This window comes from Eupeodes corollae, chromosome 3 (assembly GCF_945859685.1).
Source record: "Eupeodes corollae chromosome 3, idEupCoro1.1, whole genome shotgun sequence".
NCBI lineage: Eukaryota > Metazoa > Arthropoda > Insecta > Diptera > Syrphidae > Eupeodes > Eupeodes corollae.
In genome coordinates, this window is record NC_079149.1 from 25,821,640 (window position 1) to 25,840,827 (window position 19,188).

Here is a 19,188-nt window from a genome sequence, read left to right on the forward strand (position 1 = left end):
TTGGACAATATCCAGGCTTCAGCGCCATAATTGAGAACCGGGATGATGAGTGTCTTATAGATGGTGATTTTAGTTGGTCGAGGGAGGACTTTTCTACTCAATTGCCTTCTAAGAACAAAGAAGTAGCGATTCGCAAGAGTTAATCTTTGTTTGATTTCAGCACTGGTTGTCTGAGTTTATAGCGGTGGTAGACAAAATCCTCAACTACATCAAATTTATAGCTCTGCATGGTGACGTTTTTTCCAAGACCTCCTTTTTTGATGACAGCATATACTTGGTCTTGCCCTCATTGACCACTAAACCCATTTTTTTCGCTTCCGTCGCAATGTTCAAAACGCTCCACTGACATTACGCTTTAATCTTTTAATTATGTCAATATCATCGGCGTATCCGAGTTATTGGATGGACCATTGGAAGATTGCGCCTCTAGTGTTGACGGTTGAGTTTTGCACAATTTTTTCCAGAGCGAAATTGAAGAAGTCGCATAACAGTGCATCACCTCGTCTAAAACTTTTTTTTTGGCATCAAATACATCAGTGAGATCTTTTCCGACATTGATAAAGCAGTGTGCGTATCTGTCAACTCACTTAAAAATATCTCTTAATATTAAAATTGACTTCTTACAAAAAGTACTGTTTGAACATTTTTAGGGGGTACCGATGATGTGAAGTTATCAGTGTGGGTAATTCCAGCCTATTTTTAACTTCTTATATGAAGTTAATGTAGTTGGTCCGATTTGTCGAATTGGAAATTTTGACGTTTCTCGAAGTTTCAAGGTCCTAAAGAAGATTTTTAGAGAGTTGTTTGTGCGTGCGTTTGTGTTGAATTGACAGTTTTTTTTAACAAAAAATTAAAAACCTAAAGAAGGTATTACTAAAAGTTGGTAATTAGAATATTGGCTTCAATTTTATCACACAGAAAATATTGTTTTCGACATTCAGTAAATTTTGTTTATAAAAATCCAACAGTCAGTCTTTTCATAAAAAAAACTAAAATCTACAAAAAATAGTACGGAAATACTATTAAAATTGGTAAAAATTGGTTAACGACTAAAAATCTCATTAACAAAACTAGATTTTGAAATCAAACTTCTTCATTAAATGCGAAATATTGTTGGTTATTTTTAATTTTTTTAGAATAATTTAACGAACAACTTATTTAACAAAACACGAAAACCTACAAAGCTTTTAAGCAAGACAAGACAACAGACGGGATGCGAAGTTATCAGTGTGGGTCATTTCAGCCTCTTTTTATTATTGTAATGAGATTAATAACATTAAGAAACATAAACATTTTTGAAACCATCTCTTTACTTTGTTTAAGATAATGGGATTTTGTAATTCGTTTGTTTTTGTTTCCAGCCACTTGGTAACCCTATGTCTTTGTTATTGTTTTAAATTTATCTTTCAAATGACATCAATTTTCGCCTTGAGAGTTGAATGGTGTTAAAAAAAGAAAAACAAAAATGACCCATTCGACTAGAACTAAATCTGACTGTTCCCATATTGAGCTTGACATCTAAAAATCTTACCTCATGAGCTAAAGTGTTTTGACTATACCCACTTACGGACTTTGAGACTTCTAGTGGGAGTTCAGTCTAATTCAAGAAAACTATCATAAAATTAAAAGTCTGAAGTATGCGTACTCGCTGTCTCTTATGGAACTTAATTATATTTGAAGTACTTCCATCAGAAAGGTAAGTTAGATCTCTTCAGCTTTGTAGTATCTAACTTGCTCACTTTATAATAAACTTAATTATTTTTGATTTGTTGCTTTGGAGAAAAGACCTTCGTCGTTAATAATAATTATCCGCAACATAATTTAATTTACCTTAATTTGGAAAAAATATGTCAAAAAATATTAAAATTTTCAACTGACAGTTTTAAAAAGGTGGTACTTAAGTGAATGTTTGACTTTCTTAACCTGTTAAAATTTGAAGTTGTTATTCTTTTTTGTCCGAGCATATTCAATCTTTCATTATTATTATTGAATATTATTAAAATTCCATTTAAGAAGGTTCAATGGAGTGCATAATAATGCTTATCGTTGCATTAAAGTAAAAGTATTTTTTCTTATTTGCTATAAAAAAGAAATTAAATAAAACACAAAAACCACAACGATTTTTTAAAGCGATGCGTTATGTGCTGTGTTTTGAAATTAAAGAGTCAATTGACGTGCGTTGCTCGTCTTAATAGTTGCTGTAAGGCTATAAGAAAAAACGTGAAAGAATTTTAATGCAAATTAAAATAATCAAATCAATTGCGGGTATGGATTAAGGATGCCCATTGAATTGAAAATATATATTTTATATATGCATACAATCAAAATGCGAAAGTGTTTTTTTTTAAATAAGTATAAATAACTAATTGGATAAATGATTACTTCATAAAGTGTGTTGTATAGTTTGAGAATAAAATAAATATAAGCTCTGACCACATATCTACAGGTAACCATCACCATCGAATTAATGCATAAACTTAAAAACAAAATTATGTAGAAATGCTAGAGACTGATTTCGGAGCTAAGGTTTAAGTACAGGCTTTAAAACATGGACATTTTGAGTTCGACAAATTAAAACAATTTTAATAATGACAAAATGGTTTTTAAAAATCATTTTTGTAAGTGTACACTTGGGTAGTTTTTTAAACGATAATGAAATAATTTAAAGGCAAACAAAAAGCACTCCTGGTCGTTCAAATTTTGTATTGATTTTTTTTTAAGCTTAGAGGCAATAACGGGATTATAAATACCCTTACACAGTGCGAGTGTAACGAAAATAGGGAATGATTTAAGAAGAGATTCTCTTCCACATTGGTCTTTAAATTTTGATTACTAAAATGGGAAAGAAAAACAGAGTTCAGTAAAGCATTTCACATTCTTGATGTTTGGTTAAAAATAGAATCTCTATACTTGAAAGCACGTCCAAAATTTGACTGATGAGCATTTATGGATGTGCTAGTGCTACCGCTGAATGGTCGGCAGTAGCCAGATTTTTGTATTTAAAAATTATTAATTGGTAAATTTTTCAGAATGGAAAACACACGAGACTCGTTTAAATGTCAAAAACCCATCCGTAGTAAGATTCTACTTTAACTTTTATCGGTAGTATTCATACTGTGGATATTGGTTTTGTTATTCGTGTAAAATCCCACTATATTTTTGATAGATTTGTCAAAAAACACGTTTATTGTAAAAATATCGGTAAAACATTGCGTCGGTGATCGAGTGTTGATCAATTCCAAAAGCATGTTTATTTGAAACCTATCCAAAAGACTTAAACTTGTTTTATTCTCAACTCCCAAGATGTGTGCGTTATATATTCAAATTTTGGGCGTCTAGCAACATTTTTGACAACGTCGAACATGTGATTATTCCATAATAATTAATCTGTGATACATATAAGGTACGGAGTATTGAAAATTGATTAGTTTCTAGGATGCAAGTGATGCCACTCATGGATAGCGTTATCAGGGGTGGGTTACGCTTTAGTGATAGGAGACAGCACATTTTATAATTCTCCATTAAACACTACTATTGAGATCAGAACTTAATAAGTTTATCAGATGAAGTCTAACATCCGAAGGACAAGCATTTGAATCTTGAAACAAATATGAAAAACTGAGTGCACTGTCGTCAGCGAAAGAGTTTAATAAATTATAAGTGGCAAACAAGAGATCGTTAATGAATTAAGGGAAGATAATCGAAGACAAAACATAGCCTTGAGGGACACCATTTATTTTATGAGTTTCAGGCTTGAAACCATCCAATGCATGTATGTATTGAACGGTTAGAAAGGTAGTTTTTAACCCAACAAAACAGAAATTTGTCAGTTCCACGAACTTGGTGCTAAGACTACATGAAATGACTTTGAAATCTTCAAGTGCAAAAGTCTTACTTTCCCCAAAACTATGCTAATATTTGTTTCACTATTCTTTGAGATAAACCATTAGACCGCCAGTGGATTTATTGCCACGAAAGCCATGCTGCATGTCCTTAAAAAATCTTTCCTTCTTCAAGATATTTCTTAAGCTTAAAATTGATCAGTATTAAAAGAGCATATTAGTTGAAGTTCCACATCCGAAAGACAAAGAAAGAAAGGATGTAGTTGTAATTGAACTATAGTTAGTGGGTGAGGAAGATTCGACTTTCTAGGAACTGGCTGGATCAATGCAGATTTAAATGCACTCGGAAAGAGACCTGAAGAATTGGACCGATGGAAAAGCCCACGCAGTGGTTTTGAGTCTTCAGAACAGTAGCAAACTGTATTGCAAGCAAATTTGGTTTATCAATCGAACTTACAAAAGGAGTGTCATTTGAAAGGTGAGTAGGAAGCGACGATGAGTATAGAGTTGGCTTTTTAACAAACTCACATCTCTGATCCTTACAATCTCTATACAGCCATGAGTTCCCTTTAGGTTCAATAGATCTTACCGTATTCGGGACTAAATTGTCTACTCCTCAAAAAATCAAATTTATAATCATATCTGCTCTCGAATTAACGTCACTATAGAGAAAGTTTGGTAACTAGTTAACATTCCTCCCAACAGGGTTTTTTGGATAAAAAATTTGCAGATACGATACAATAGTCTGATATGCCTTGAGGCGGTAATACACTGACTTCGTATTTATAAGGGATTTCTTATTTTTGTCATATTTTCTGCAAAAAATATAAAAAAGATTTTTAAGTTAAACGTTATTTATTTGTAAAATATAAGCAAATTATCCGTAGAATAAAAAATTTTATTTCATTGGTGACATAAATGTGTCCAATACGAAGTGTGTACAAAAAGTACCCGGAATTTTTAAATTTCGCGGGTCTGAAGAGTCCGAAGTCCAAATTTGTTGTACTGCGTTGGTATACATGCCACTAAAGTATGATGCAATTTTCAACTATATTGAGTGTTTACTTTGTCTGTGGTAGTTGCTAAGGTTCGACAAGTTTTTATAAGCTCGGCGATTTTTGCAAAATTCATTCCAAAACTGCTAAATTTTGGCCAAAAACACAATCGCATGAACATCGCTCAGAAGCTGTTAAATGACGTCAACGATGATCTAAGTTTGTTGAAAGGGTCAAAACTGATGATGAGAAATAGGTGTACGGTTATGATGTCGAAGCCAAAGCACAATCGTTCACTTGGAAGCATCCAACGTCATCAAGACCGAAAAAAGCACGTCAAGTTCGATCAAATGTGAAGGTTTTGCTTATTGTTTTCTTCGATTAAAATGGCATAGTGGATCAAAAGTTCTTACCACCAGGTCGTACGGTTAATAAGGAGTATAACCTTGAAGTTATGCGACTTTTTCGTGAAGCAATCCGAAAAAACGCTCAGATTTATGAAAAAACAATTCATGGCTTTCGCAATACGATAACACAACTGCTTATTCGTAATTTGTTGGCCAAACACAATACCGTAGTCTCACCCCAACCTCCATATTCACCAGACCATGTGACTTTTTCTTGTTTCCAGAGTTGGAAAGACCTATAAAAGGATGGCCTTTTTCCTCGATTGAAGAAATAAAAGAAGAAGAAGAAATCGCTGAGAATTCTCAAGGACATATCGAAAAGTGAATATCAAGAGTGCTTCGAAGGGGGGACTACTTTGAAGGGGACCAACGAATAAATAAATATTTGTTTGAAAAAACGAAAATTCCGGGTGATTTTTCAACACGCCTCGTATATCTAAACCATCAAACTAAGTCTAGTCAAAATAGTTATAGCAATTTTTGGGAAATTTGAAAAAATCTTTGTAAGTAAAATTTACCTAACGTTGTAGTCAAGCTTAAAATTAAAATTTGACTTTCCAATTCCACGAATTGTTTGTAATGTACAACATGTTGATACCTTACTTAAAACACGGCCAATCTTCATTTAGGGATAACAGAACTAGACAAAAAGATCAATATTTGAGCTGAACTTTGAGAGTTTTAAGACCAAAGTTTCTATGCAAAATACGGTTTAATATGTCGCTATTGGAATACCTTTTCTAAATATCAGAAAGGAATAGGCGAAACTTAGGTTTTCGTAAAACTGAATGTGTCTTAAAATCTTGGGTCTGTCTTACTAAGTAATTATTAGGCGATAATCAGCTTTTACTTTTTGATACCCAAAGGGTCTTCATCATGACGACGTCCCAAAAATTGTGGCTTCAAAAAGTGGATCATATTTGTTTTAATTTGTCAAATGACAAAATATGACAGCTTCAATCTCTCAAAACTTCCACCTTATATAAGATTTGCATTCTTAATTCTGAAGTTCTATACCTTTGGGACTAAATCGATGGCGGATTAGGAAATGTGTCTATTATGTTAATATACCATATTATTCACTTTGTTTTATCTATGAATAATAAACAAGACAAAATAAGCATTTTTTTAAAATGTAAACAAATGTAATTTTTAAGAATATTTTTCTTATAACCGTTAAGTCTAATTTGTCCATCAAGAAACAAAAACATTAGATTAGAAAAACATAAGTCCAAAATTAATTTGTTATCTCTCTTAAGCACACATGACACAAACATTATTAATATTCAAATATAATCTTTAATTCTAGTCTAATTTTGGAATTTTTTAAATATTATCAATTATGTAAATCACCTTGAATTTTAAGTATTTTATTTTTCTTGGAATACTTTTTGTTCTACCAAAAAAAATCTACAAAGTCATTAGGAATTTAAAAAAAATTAAAGTAAATTTGAATACAAATAAAATACTAAAAATTAAAAAAAAAGTAAATGGAACTTTTTATTTAGAATTTGCTTTTAGGTATTTCTCTTTACTTTTTCCTTCTGTGAAGAAATACAAAAGGTTTTTCAAGAAGAGCTTTCATTTTAATGAGCCCGTTAAGGGCCTTGCACATGAGAACAAACAACGAATGAACGAATGGACAAACAAACGTGATTTTACACATTTCAAAAAGTCAATTCCAAACAAAACACATTTAAATTTAACAAAAAAAACTGACACTAATGTTAAAATAATAAAATTTGCATTTTGTTCTTTAAAACCGGAACATTTTTTAAAAACAGTTTGGTAGTAAGGAATTGCAGTGTCGTTGCTACGAACTGTCAAAATCGCGTTCCACATACAATCACCAAAGCAACGAACAAATTGTTCGCGTGCAGCATAACCTCAACATTATACTACTCTTGTTTTTATTTTGTGAAAGATCATTTTTGAGGAAAATATGGAGAAAAGTGTAATTCAATTGGTCGCTGTCTGCGAATAGAAAAGTCAAAATGAGCGAACATCCACATTTCGCAGTTCGTAGCTCATGTGCAAGATGCTTTAGTTCGAAAGCTGTCACTTTTAAAGCTGCCATCTTTTGGCATATGACAAATAGAACGTTGCTCGTTTAAACAACGCATTCAAATTTTCAAAATTTAGTACTAAAATGGTAAGCAACAATGGTTAAGTCGTTTCTGTCATACTCGTTTTTCCAATATCTATCAGATTAAAATAAGATAAATTAATTTAACATTTTTTAAATCTTCCATAATTTCATTGAATTAAATAGATGGGAGTTAATCTATTCGTTAGCTAATTTCTTTAATGTGTTTCAATTTAAATATATTGTTTTTATCGAAATAAAAATAATTATTATCTGATTTTTTTTTGACCATCTTTAACTTCAAAACGTGCAGTATTATAGGTACACGCCTTAATATCCCAACTTACAGACAAAAAACTCATCTGGAGATTTAAATATATTTTCATTTATTTAATCTATGGATGACTAATATTATCCGACGTCTCTGAAACATTCACATAAAACTTTATATTTAAAAGGTCATTATTTTAAAAGTTTTTCAAGATTTGTATAATAAATTGAAAAAGTTGTTAGTGACCAAATTGGGAAAATTATTACTCAAGATCAGACTAGACTGCTTCTTTAAAAATACATTTGTTTGCTAAGAAAAACAAAATTTAAGAAAAGGTTTATTTTTATTACAAACAGCATATAAATAGGGGTTTTCAATAAAAGGTTTAATTTTAATATTAAAAAATAGTGTGTTTGTATAAAGAAATCAAGGCACATTTGCATATTGTAAAATATTTAAAAAAAATCTATTTTAAGTTAATTCATATATTATTAAATTAATATTTCAAAAATATGCTTGTAAGTTAACAGAATTAAATTATCATTATATACGTAGCTATTAAAATTTAAAAATTGTGGTATTAAAGTCTGTTAACGCTCAATTATCGGTACTTCCGTTTCGAATTTACTCTCTTGTGGTCGATTAAAGTCAGCAAATGTTCAGAAAATTTGTTGTTTTTCAGTTCTTGGCAAGTCATTGTTAAATAGTAAATTACTTAAAACAGCAACAGTTTGTCAAAACTTTAAATGAATTTTTCTCAAAACGACTTTTTTTTAAATTGACGAGCACCAAAAAGTTTTCGACTGTTTGTAATAAAATGTTGTTGACCTTTAGTGTATAGTATGAGCTTCTTGTTAAACTTCTAACATTTGCAAACAAATTTTAAAAATGAGGCTTTGAATCGATATACACTGACAGCTTCCTATCCCTTATGTCGATTTGTCTTGATTACAACTTTAACAAAATGTATAAATAATTTGATCTTATCAGTTTTTTGGTATTTTTGTGGGGTTCCATAGTTTGATTTCAAAATCTATTTTTGTTTTGGTCGAAAACCAACTTTTTAACAATTTTAGTAGTATTTCTTGAAAGTTTTTATTTCAATGTGGAATGTCTAGAGAAGAAACTAATATATTTAATGTTTACAAATATATTGGAGTCGCAAATCAAAGGATCAACGAACGCAAATAGTTAAGGGCTCGAATCACTTCTGCACAAGATGAAGAAAGAAACGAGCTGGAGTCCTCGTATCGCATGGAAAAGAGAGAAGTTCACCGCAGTGGGCGCCGCGACAAGCGTAACTACATCAACGCATTGGCACAAGAAGCAGAAATGCTGCAAACAGGTGCGATAGCAGGACCGTTTTCAGAATAACCAAAGAGTTGACCGGTGCATACACTTCAAAGCAACACCTGGTGAAAAAAGTAGATGGTACTGTGATAAGTTCGGTGGATAAGCAAGTCAGAAGGTGGAAAGAACACATTTTCTCGGTTTTAAACCGATACCTTCTGAAGCGTCTGAAGAAACTAATCCCCGAATTCGCACTGCACCTCGCAGTAAAGATGAGATCGTTACCGCAATTAAAGCACTTAAGAACAACAAAGCGATAGGACTTTATGGAATTCCCGCAGAGCTTGTACAAGCAGCGCCAACGTCATCAAGCGAACTGCTTCATCCGCTCATAAAAGAAGCCTGGACCATCCAAATCTTCCCCGATAAGTGGAAGAAGGGAATTATCGTCAAGTTTCCAAAAGAGGAGATCTTACAAAGTGCGAATACTGGAGAGGAATTTGCGTTCTACCTTCTGTTGCCAAAATAGTAGCAAAAGTTATACTGGAACGTATCAGAGAACACCTTGAGGCCACACTCGATGCCGAACAAGCAGTATACCGCGCTGGATCCTCCTGTATTGATCATATTAACATCCGCAGGGTGTTAATATAGTGCGTTTAAAATCGATCACCACTACACCTGCTGTTCATCGCCTTTTATAGCGTTAACAGGTAATATATCTAGTTAGCTTTGCGGGGGAAAGGCATCCCAGAAAAACTAATTGCTATTATTAAAGCAGCATATGATGGATCCAAGTGTTCCGTTCTGCACGATGGTAGGTTGTCAGATGATTTTGAAATCCAAAGCGGAGACAGTATTGTTTTTGTTTTTGATAAACGATGTTCTGCGCTTAGCTCTGTGAGGTAGCGGAGGGATCCAATGGACTTTGACATCCTATTTAAAGCATTTGGATTAAGCGGACGATGTTTGCTTACTCTCTCATAGGATCATGGATCTCCATGAAATGACAACAAGTGTGGAGAGAGAAGCAGAAGTTTTGGGGCTGAAAATTAATTCCGACAAAACAAAAATGAACAGCCTCGGAACCCAACCATTCTCTCAAATAAATATTTCCTCGCAACCGGTGAAAAAAGTGTAGAGCTTTCAAATTTTCAATACCATGGAAGCATCGTTTCTATCGAAGGCAAAACCGAACAAGACGTCGTCTGCTGCATCGGCAAAGTAAAAGCTGTCAAAAATTTTTAAGAATAACTCTATCAGCTTAAGAACAAAGCTACGACTGTCTGTCGAATATGTGCTTCTTTATGGGTTCAGCACATGGAAGGTTACTTCACCATAACAAGAAAGCTGCAAGCCTTTGTTAATAGATGTCTTCGTAACATCCTAAGGAATTTCTGGCCAAACCGTATTTCGAATGAGGTCCTTCATAGAAGGGCAGGTCAGGAACCTATAAAATCTATAATACGAAAACGTAAGTGGCAATGGAGTGGACATACGCTTCAAAAAGGTAACGACTGCATTGCAGGCCAAAGTTTAAACATCGAATATTAAAATAGCTATCAAAACATATTAAATTGATTATCAAAAAGTATATTCGGAGTAGAACCTAAGTAAACGGATTTAAAATGACTATCCATCCATCTTTTCAAGTGGATCCAAAGACATTTGTAATCACTACTTCGAGAAATTACACGTCAGAAAAATTTTCTTACAAAATTGTGATTGTTTTTTGATTGTGTTGCACGTGGTCAATTATTAAAATGTCAGCTTGTTTTTTAAGCTTGTATTACTACATTTTCATAAATAGCATAATTTTAACTTAGCAAATGTGAAAACTATCCAAATAGTGTGCTCTTAAGAATGAAACCTCTTTTTGGAAAACCCTGTACAGTACATAAAGGCTTAAAATTAACCACGACTTTAAAGATCCAAATCAACCTCTTATTTTGGTCTGCAACTAAGTTTATTTGTTTGACGATGTTCAACAAATTTTATTGTTTCATTTATTTTGGTTTTAAGTTCAAACATACACCTTCCTACGCTCTTTATATTGTTTTGTTATTTTTGTGTTTAAAAATAGTAATGTTCAACCAAATGTCCAAATAAGAATGGTTCCTCAGAAATTAAGTTTAAAGCGAAAGTTCTTCATCATTTTGTCATTCTTATAACAAAATCCACGCATTTTGAAAAATATCAATCAAATCTCATAGACAAAATCACCGATTTCGATATACACTTGATCTGCCTACATGACTTTTATGGTGGTCTCAATTACTCACCAAAAATAATAAATTTTATATTTATTGATATTGAATTTCTAAAAAAAAAAAAAAAAACATATCGCTCTCTCACCATAAATCACTCCTCCACATTTTGAACTCTGGGAATAAAAAAATAGCTACAATTTATCAATTTTCTAAACCACCTTTAATCCATCCAAATCTTAATTTGTCTGATTTCTAATTTGATTCATCAAAGCATTTCGGTGACTTTGTAGTTTGTTGTCTTTGATTGGATGGACAGACAGCTCTTTTTTTGATGATGGGATGTGAACCTTTTGAAGCTTTCAAAATTAATGACAGCACATAACCATTTTCCTCTTAACAAATAGTTTGTGCATAGCATAGTTACATATAAGTGAACCTATTACGGCGGCGGCGCGGCGTTAAGAAATTATTATTTCTTTTTGTATATAAATTATTTTAAAATGACTTTCCATTTTGATGACGAAGTAAAAAAAGAAAAATTATTATCTACCTACGAAGACAAACAAATCATCGGTGTGGAAAAGAAAACTCGTTCAAAATTCATGCTGCTTAACTTTATTGTAATAACATAAAGTACATACCTTCGAGTTCATGATGAGTTTTAATAAATAAATAAATAATAATGCATTGTAATTTTGTTATTAATTTTAAGTTAAGTACCAAACTATTAACATTACATTTTATATTTTTGGTTTGCTTAAGAAAGATTATGCATGAGAGCATGTCTTATTTTTATTTGTTTCTCGCTTATGCAACTTTAAGGGAGCAACATTTAAAATTAATCGCTTGGGTAATGTGGCATCACGACGCGTCGTCGTCGCGCGTTCGTCGTATTCTTTTATGGCTTTTGAGTTACAAGCTCAGAATTTAAATGATGTTTAGTAAAAAAGTTACAAAATATTAGTAACATTTCTGAAAAAGTAAATTATCTTAGGTCAATTTTTGAAATTTTTATGTAGAGAAAACAAAAGTTCAGGAATAAACTTTTACAGAATAAAACTTTTAAACGAAGACTCTCGATAAAGACTGAATACTTTAAAAATTTCAAAGTCATTATAGTTTTAAAAATTTTTTTGAAATTTTTTATCTTAAGTTGACATAAAAGTGGTTTTTAACTTCCCATAGGAAGTTATTGTAATGGGTCCGATTTGTCGAATTTAAATTTTTGACATTTCTCGACGTTTCAAGGTCTCTAGAGTCGAAACAAAAGATTTTTGGAAAGATGTCTGTGTGTGCGTGTGTACGTATGTACGTCCGTACGGTCGGGACGTTTTTTTCGCTGTCCAAACTCAAGAATCAATAGAGATATCGACTTAAAATATTTTTTGTTATACTGATAAAAATTCAGAAAAGATTCTCAAACAAATTGGGTTGGTTGTTTTTTTTTACTATAGCTTTTTAAAAAAAGGTAAACATTATGAATAACCCTAAATATCTCAGGAACCAATAACGCTAGAGACTTGAAGTAAATTTTATATTCAAATGACGAAAATCTAAAAACCTTTTAAGCAAGACAAATCGACAGACTGGATGGGAAGTTATCAGTGTGGGTCGCATCCCAGCCTCTTTTTTTGCTTTTTATTTGAACGTTCCAAAGTATATTATGTCAACTTAATAATGTTACTTATATCTTTTTACAAACTATAACAAAATCGCAAAATGAAACAACTTAAAAAACAATATTATTCAAATGGCTGCTTCGGGTAGATTCTCAGCAAACTTTTTAGCACATAACGGTCATAACTTTTGACCGATTTTAAATGCGTCTAGAATAAAAAGATTATTCACGTAAACACGGTCTTTGGCCTATTTCTATAAACAATTATTTCTCAACAAACCCTTGGACAGAAACCTTTTATGTTTGGACAAATTGACGACAAAAATAAATTTTTGTTTGAAGAAAAATTCTATGCAACTTTGATCAGAACTTTGAATGCTTTTTTTAGGGACGTGGTAGTTTTTTAAAAAAGTATGAAGGACTTAACTTGGGTCCTTTTTCCCACCTTTGAAACCTGCTATTATCAATTTAGTGCAGTCCATTCAATTTTTGCTTCAAGTTGGTCAATAGCAGTTTACGTGTAAGGTATGCATTTTTGTAAAGGATTGGGCTTGGGTCGAATTTTCCACAGCTTTGGATGGATTTTCACCACATTCTACAAGGATATAGTTAGAAAGACTTTATTCTTCACTCCAAAACCTATTCGAAAAATCGAATCATCAGCAGCATTATATTTTAAGGGTTTTGAATTTTCCTTTTTATTGAGGGATATTTTCTAAGCCCTGGTTTTTAAAGTTGGTTAAGTCAGTGCCGAACTGCATCCCTCCATGGAGTGTAGTATAATTGTGTCTCGAAGTGTTGCCTTCGATAAACTAATATCAATTGCTCCTTAAAAATTAAAATAAAATTTTTTTCACTCCCAAACTTAATTCCTTGTGAAATGAGAAATGTTTTCCCGAATAAAGACAAACCCAAAGAAAACTGATTGTTAAATTCGAGCTTTAATGAGGCAGGTTTTTAGGATCAAATAGTTCGCGGATCTACAAAGCCAACTCCACTGATGAAACCGAAATAAGTTTAAACAATCTAGAAAGACCTGTAACGGGCATATTGAGGCATTAAATTTTTGCATGATAAGAAATTACGGCAAAAGTTACTACAATGTTCCAAAGGTAGTAACAATTTCTGATCATTTGTAAAAAACGTTTTGTAAGATCGATTGTTCAAGCCAATTTGATTGTAGCAGTTTGCCGTTAATTTGATGCTTCTAATGCATGACATGACTGCTCCTGTACTTACAAGCGTAAATGATTGTATAAGACAAATCTTCTTTTGCACAATTGTTAAAGTACTTAAAGATCTTGACATACACAAATCCAATGGCCTGGATCTTATTCCAGCTATTATTCTAAAGAGGTGTTCTTCAACGCTGGCAAAACCACTGCGTAAGCTTTTCCATCTGTCCTGTTGTACAGGTTAGTGGATGCAAAAACAATATTTATTCAGTATGTCCCTAAAAAGGGCTAATGCTCCTTACCCTCTAACAATCGTCCAATTGCACTAACATCCCTTCTTTCCAAGGTCATGTAAAAGCTGACCAATTTTCAGCTTAAAAATATCTTGTATAGAAACAAAGCTTCTTAATGACCATCAGTATAGTTTTCATAACAATAAGTTCACCGACGCGGTCTCACAGAACAATGGAACATTTCTTAACATCATTTTGGAGAAAGTAAGATTATTGCACTTCATATTTCTAAGGCATTTGAACGAGTTTGGCATCAAGCTCCCTAATCGAAAATGCGTTCATTTGGTATTGATGAATCTCTTCTTTGTAAGGATAATAATTATTTTTTGAACCGTTCAATTTAAGTAGTATTGGACGAGTTCAAATCTGATATCCACAAAATAAACTCTAGTGTGCCGCAGGGCTCCATTTTGTCTCCGACACTCTTCCTTATTTTTATAAATGATCCTTTGTCTGAAACTTCTTATCCACTTAATTGTTTAAATCATATTTGTTTTTAGATTCTCATCTCAGTTCTTTGATGTTGACGGCAGCGTGTGATAAGCTCATTAAATTCTGATCTTCACAGCATTGTCCAATTGGGAATTAAAAACCGTGTAGAATTTAACTAAATGCTGTCTACTGACGCAAAAGCATAATCTATTATAAGGGTAATTCATAACCCCTTGAGTATGCTTCTAACAATATCTAAAAATCGAAGGACAAAATTAAAAAAGCTCTATCAAAAACGGTTTTTACTTACATTTTTCAGAAACGATTTCTCTGATTCAACTGTAAATGTCGAAATATTTTATTTACATATATTTTTGCTCAAAAAAACGACTGTGTGATTTCCTATAATTAATAATTGTGCATGTTAGCAGAAATTAATGAAGGTCTTAAGTGTCCACCCTGAGGGACTTCTGAACTTGTTGTTTGACAATTTCTTATTGAAATACTTGAAAATAAAAACTGAAAGGGAATTTTGATTTGAGAAGAATGTTAAGCAGACAATTTTTGTAATACTTTTGTTTACATTTCATTTGAACTCACTAAATATTCATAACTTATTTAACTTATTTTTTTCTTTTTCTGACAGAAAAATCGTCCAAGGACCATTTTATCGCAAGAAAAATCGCATTGATGGCAAAGTGGTAGTCATTACAGGATGTAATACAGGAATTGGCAAGGAAACTGCCCTAGAACTTGCGAGACGTGGTGCTAAGATCTACATGGCTTGTCGTGATCCCGTTCGATGTGAAGGTGCTCGTTTGGAAATTATCGAAAAGACCAAAAATGAAAATATTTTCAATCGAACGTTGGATTTGGGTTCCTTGGAATCTGTACGAAAATTTGCTGACAAGTAAATCATACACCGAAATCTCTTAAACGCACGGAACTTACATTTTCTTTCTCTTTAGATTCTTAGCAGAAGAACCACGATTGGATATTCTTATCAATAACGCCGGTGTTATGGCCTGTCCCAAGGGAACAACAAAAGACGGCTTTGATTTGCAATTGGGAACAAATCATTTGGGTCATTTTCTTTTGACTAATTTACTTTTGGACTCGTTGAAACAATCGGCTCCAAGTCGTATTGTTGTTGTATCCAGCGCCATCTATCTATTTGGAAAAATCAACAAGGACGATTTGAACTTCGAAAAGAGCTATAGCAAATGGGGTGCTTATTCGCAAAGTAAATTGGCCAATATTTTGTTCACAGTGAAATTGAGTGAACTGTTACACGGAAGTCAGGTTACTGTCAACTGTTGCCATCCAGGAGTCGTAAAGACCGAACTATCTCGCCATATTATCAGTGGCAGAACAAAGTAAATTAAAGAAATTGTTCTTAAAAATTCCCAGTTTTTCAATTTTCTTTTTTTTATTCTTTTAGATCACTCTTACAACCCATTACAAGCTTCTTCTTTAAGTCGCCAGAAGCTGGAGCTCAAACCTCTTTGCGATTGGCTCTTGATCCAGCTTTGGAGAAATCATCAGGTTCCTATTATTTTGACACAATCAGATGCCCAGTGCTGCCAAAGGCCAAGAACAAGGAAATGGCCGATTACTTGTGGAAGGTCAGTGAAGAAATGGTTGGTTTGAGGCCAAAAGATCAAATGACAGTTGTGCCAGTTACCTTACATGTTCCACCCAAGAGTGAATCAAACGGTCACACTACCGTTATTGATGTCGAGAATATCTCAAGCAACAATGGAATGACAGACAATAAGAAAATGGAAGAGTCAATTATTATAAAATCGAACGGAGTTTCTGAGAAATCAGAGAAGATGAAGAAAATGTCCGAAAGTGAGAAGCAAGATGAACCGGAAAAGGTTGATAAGCCCGAAAAGATGGACAAAATGGAAATGGCAAACATCAAATCAGAAACTACTGCTCAGGAAGAGAGTAAAATGTCAGAAAAAATGGACTTACCAGAAAAAACCACGGGCGAAGAACAGTTTGAAAAAATGCACATTTCAAAAACAAACGGAGCTATTTCCAACAGGGATGTTAGTGAGGACAAACCAGATGGTTCAGAAAAACATGACATGCAACCAACGCAAACAATGGAAAAGAAGGACCCTATGGAAAATATTAATGCAATTGAGAAGGCAGATGTGATAGAAAAACAAGATGCGGCTGTGAATGAGACAGCAACAACAACAGAATCTATTGAAATCGGAACGCGAGAGAAAGCTATTTAAGAGAGACAGAGGGAGAAAGATGGAGTTCGATGATAGTTAGTTAGAATTTTATGAAATGACTAATTTATATTTTTAAGATCAGTTTTATGTTTTATATTAATAATAATATTAATAATACTCATCGCATAATTATTTTTTAGTTTATATTATTTAAGAATCATTTCATACTTATTTTAATTATTATTATTATTTTGAGTGTTAACTACTATACTTTATTTTATTGGCTGCCTAATGATTTTTGAGTTGAAACGAAACGAGAAACAAAACATATTTTTATTGTAAATAAATTGAAATATATCATAAAACTTAGTGATTTTATTCGCAATGAACAACACATAAAATGGAAACAATTTGCATCCATTTTGTTTTATTTCTCTTTAAGTTAAAAAATAAACAAGGTTTTTAATTTCTTCGTTTTGAAAAAGTAAAAGGGAAAGCTTAAGATTAATGTTTGCTTTCAACAGACTACGATTTTGAAACAAGTATATCTGAAAATTTAAAAGTGTTATTAAATTTTAGAACATTTTCTATGGAAGCGAAATGGGAAAGGGTCTTAAGGATTTTATATCAGGCAAAGGACAAAGAGTGATTTGATGGCACATGAAGGAAATTTTAGAAACTATTATTGAATTAATGAAAAATAAATATAGCAAATGTTGTCACTTTAAAAAGTTTCCGAAAAAAAGGAATGTGGTTTTGAAATTGTCGTTTTGAACAGTTTCTTTTAAAGAACAGAAAAAAGGCTTCACAGACAGAAAAGAACATATGAGACCAACTTGATATGTGAACTTGAAAACAACTGAGAAGTCCGCACCAGGTGCGAAACATGAAGTAGTGTATACCACGCTGCAAATATTGCAAGGACGGAGCAGGAAATCTTATGACCGATTTTGTAGGTATACTGGTGCGATAAAAAGTGTACTTTAATGATATGATAAACTGTCAACACACTGAAGAAGCGAAGGCTACACCACTTCAAGAAGTCGAGAAGGCTGCAAAAAGGACTCAAACAAAACAACGCCTCGGGAGCGTATTGTATATCAGCCGGGCCTTTTTAATATGGTGGCCCAACTTTTCATCGAGCAGTTAATGAAATTATAGTGCACGTATGGAAACATGGAGAAATGTCAGAAGACTGACGGAACGGTATTATAAGTCTCATACATAACGTGCAGGAGATAGTATCTTCTATCCTGCAAGAACAGATAGCCCTACACGCTAAAGCTATCATCAGGCAATATCAGTGTGGCTTCACAACAGGCAAATAAACAACCGATCTGGGGTGGAATCGGCTAAGGTTATAATTGACTATCATTTTCATTCCGTCGCGTCTGTGTAAAATGGTTCAGCTCAATTCAATTCGATTGAACATTTTCAGATTCAAATTGTCAAAATTCATTGTTGCCATGGTAAATTTTAAATTGATTCCTATTAAACATCTAAATAAAAGTATCAAATTGGCTGTTTTTGAATAATATTGTTCCTTTTCTTGAATTTTTTTTTTAAATCTCGTAAGCTTTGTCGGTCACAGGAACGTGTTTTTTGAACGAAAAATAGATAACTAAGAAAATTTTCCAGTCGTTTGTGCAAGCTTCTGGTAGCTCTATTCGAAATAAATTAATTTGATTGAAAATGACTATCACATTTTTGTTATGACAGCTTTTTAGGTATCAATTTGACTATCACCTAACAAAGATCAAATTCGTTTATTTTGATTGTCAATTATTAACAATCAGCTTAGCCGATTCCACCCCAGATTTTTCTCACTTACAAACATATTTATAGTCTACTAAAGCTTAGCCGGGGTAGAACTATACCAAGCCATGATGTCTTCGCTCTACCAATCAAATTAATATGACTATTTAGGTTGACCATTACGAATATAACAAGCCAAGTTAAAATAGTCGGATTGCTATCTAGAACAAACAAAATCTATAATCAAAAATTCATTGATACCTTTTTATCGAACTTGAAGTATTTGTCCATGCTTTTGTGAAATCGTATACAATATCGTCAAATCTGTCTTTATAAAAATTATATCAAATATCTTAAAATTGTATGAATCTTAAATATTGAGCGACAATATTGCCAGTAATTGTTGTCAGCGATTGTCAGACAAAAATTTAAAATCGACAGAAGTTAGAAACATAATTGAATAATCATCTGAATTTGTAAGACTTTGGTGCAAAATCTGTCAAATATGTGGAATTGAAAGGATTTTGGCGAATGCAGCTAATTGGCACTTACTACTAAACTGATAATATTATTAGATCTGCAATTTCTCTGTGATTAGTTTAATTACCAATTATTGTAATTA

The 19,188-nt window shown here is 32.7% G+C and overlaps 1 protein-coding gene across 3 annotated transcripts in view; it reads left to right on the forward strand.

Annotated features, from left to right (window-relative positions):
- LOC129951003 (retinol dehydrogenase 12) overlaps nt 1-17,176 on the forward strand; it is a 39,418-nt gene extending 22,242 nt beyond the window's left edge. For 2 of the 3 annotated variants that reach the window (XM_056062989.1, XM_056062990.1), the window contains exons 2-4: nt 15,266-15,529; nt 15,588-15,995; nt 16,061-17,176. In XM_056062989.1, coding sequence (XP_055918964.1) covers nt 15,266-15,529; nt 15,588-15,995; nt 16,061-16,871 — 1,483 coding nt within the window. In that variant the 3' untranslated portion in view covers nt 16,872-17,176. Of the gene's footprint in view, nt 1-15,050; nt 15,186-15,265; nt 15,530-15,587; nt 15,996-16,060 lie in introns of those variants that run through there. The other variant, XM_056062991.1, reaches the window with a different exon arrangement.
- The last annotated feature ends 2,012 nt before the right edge of the window (nt 17,177-19,188 follow it).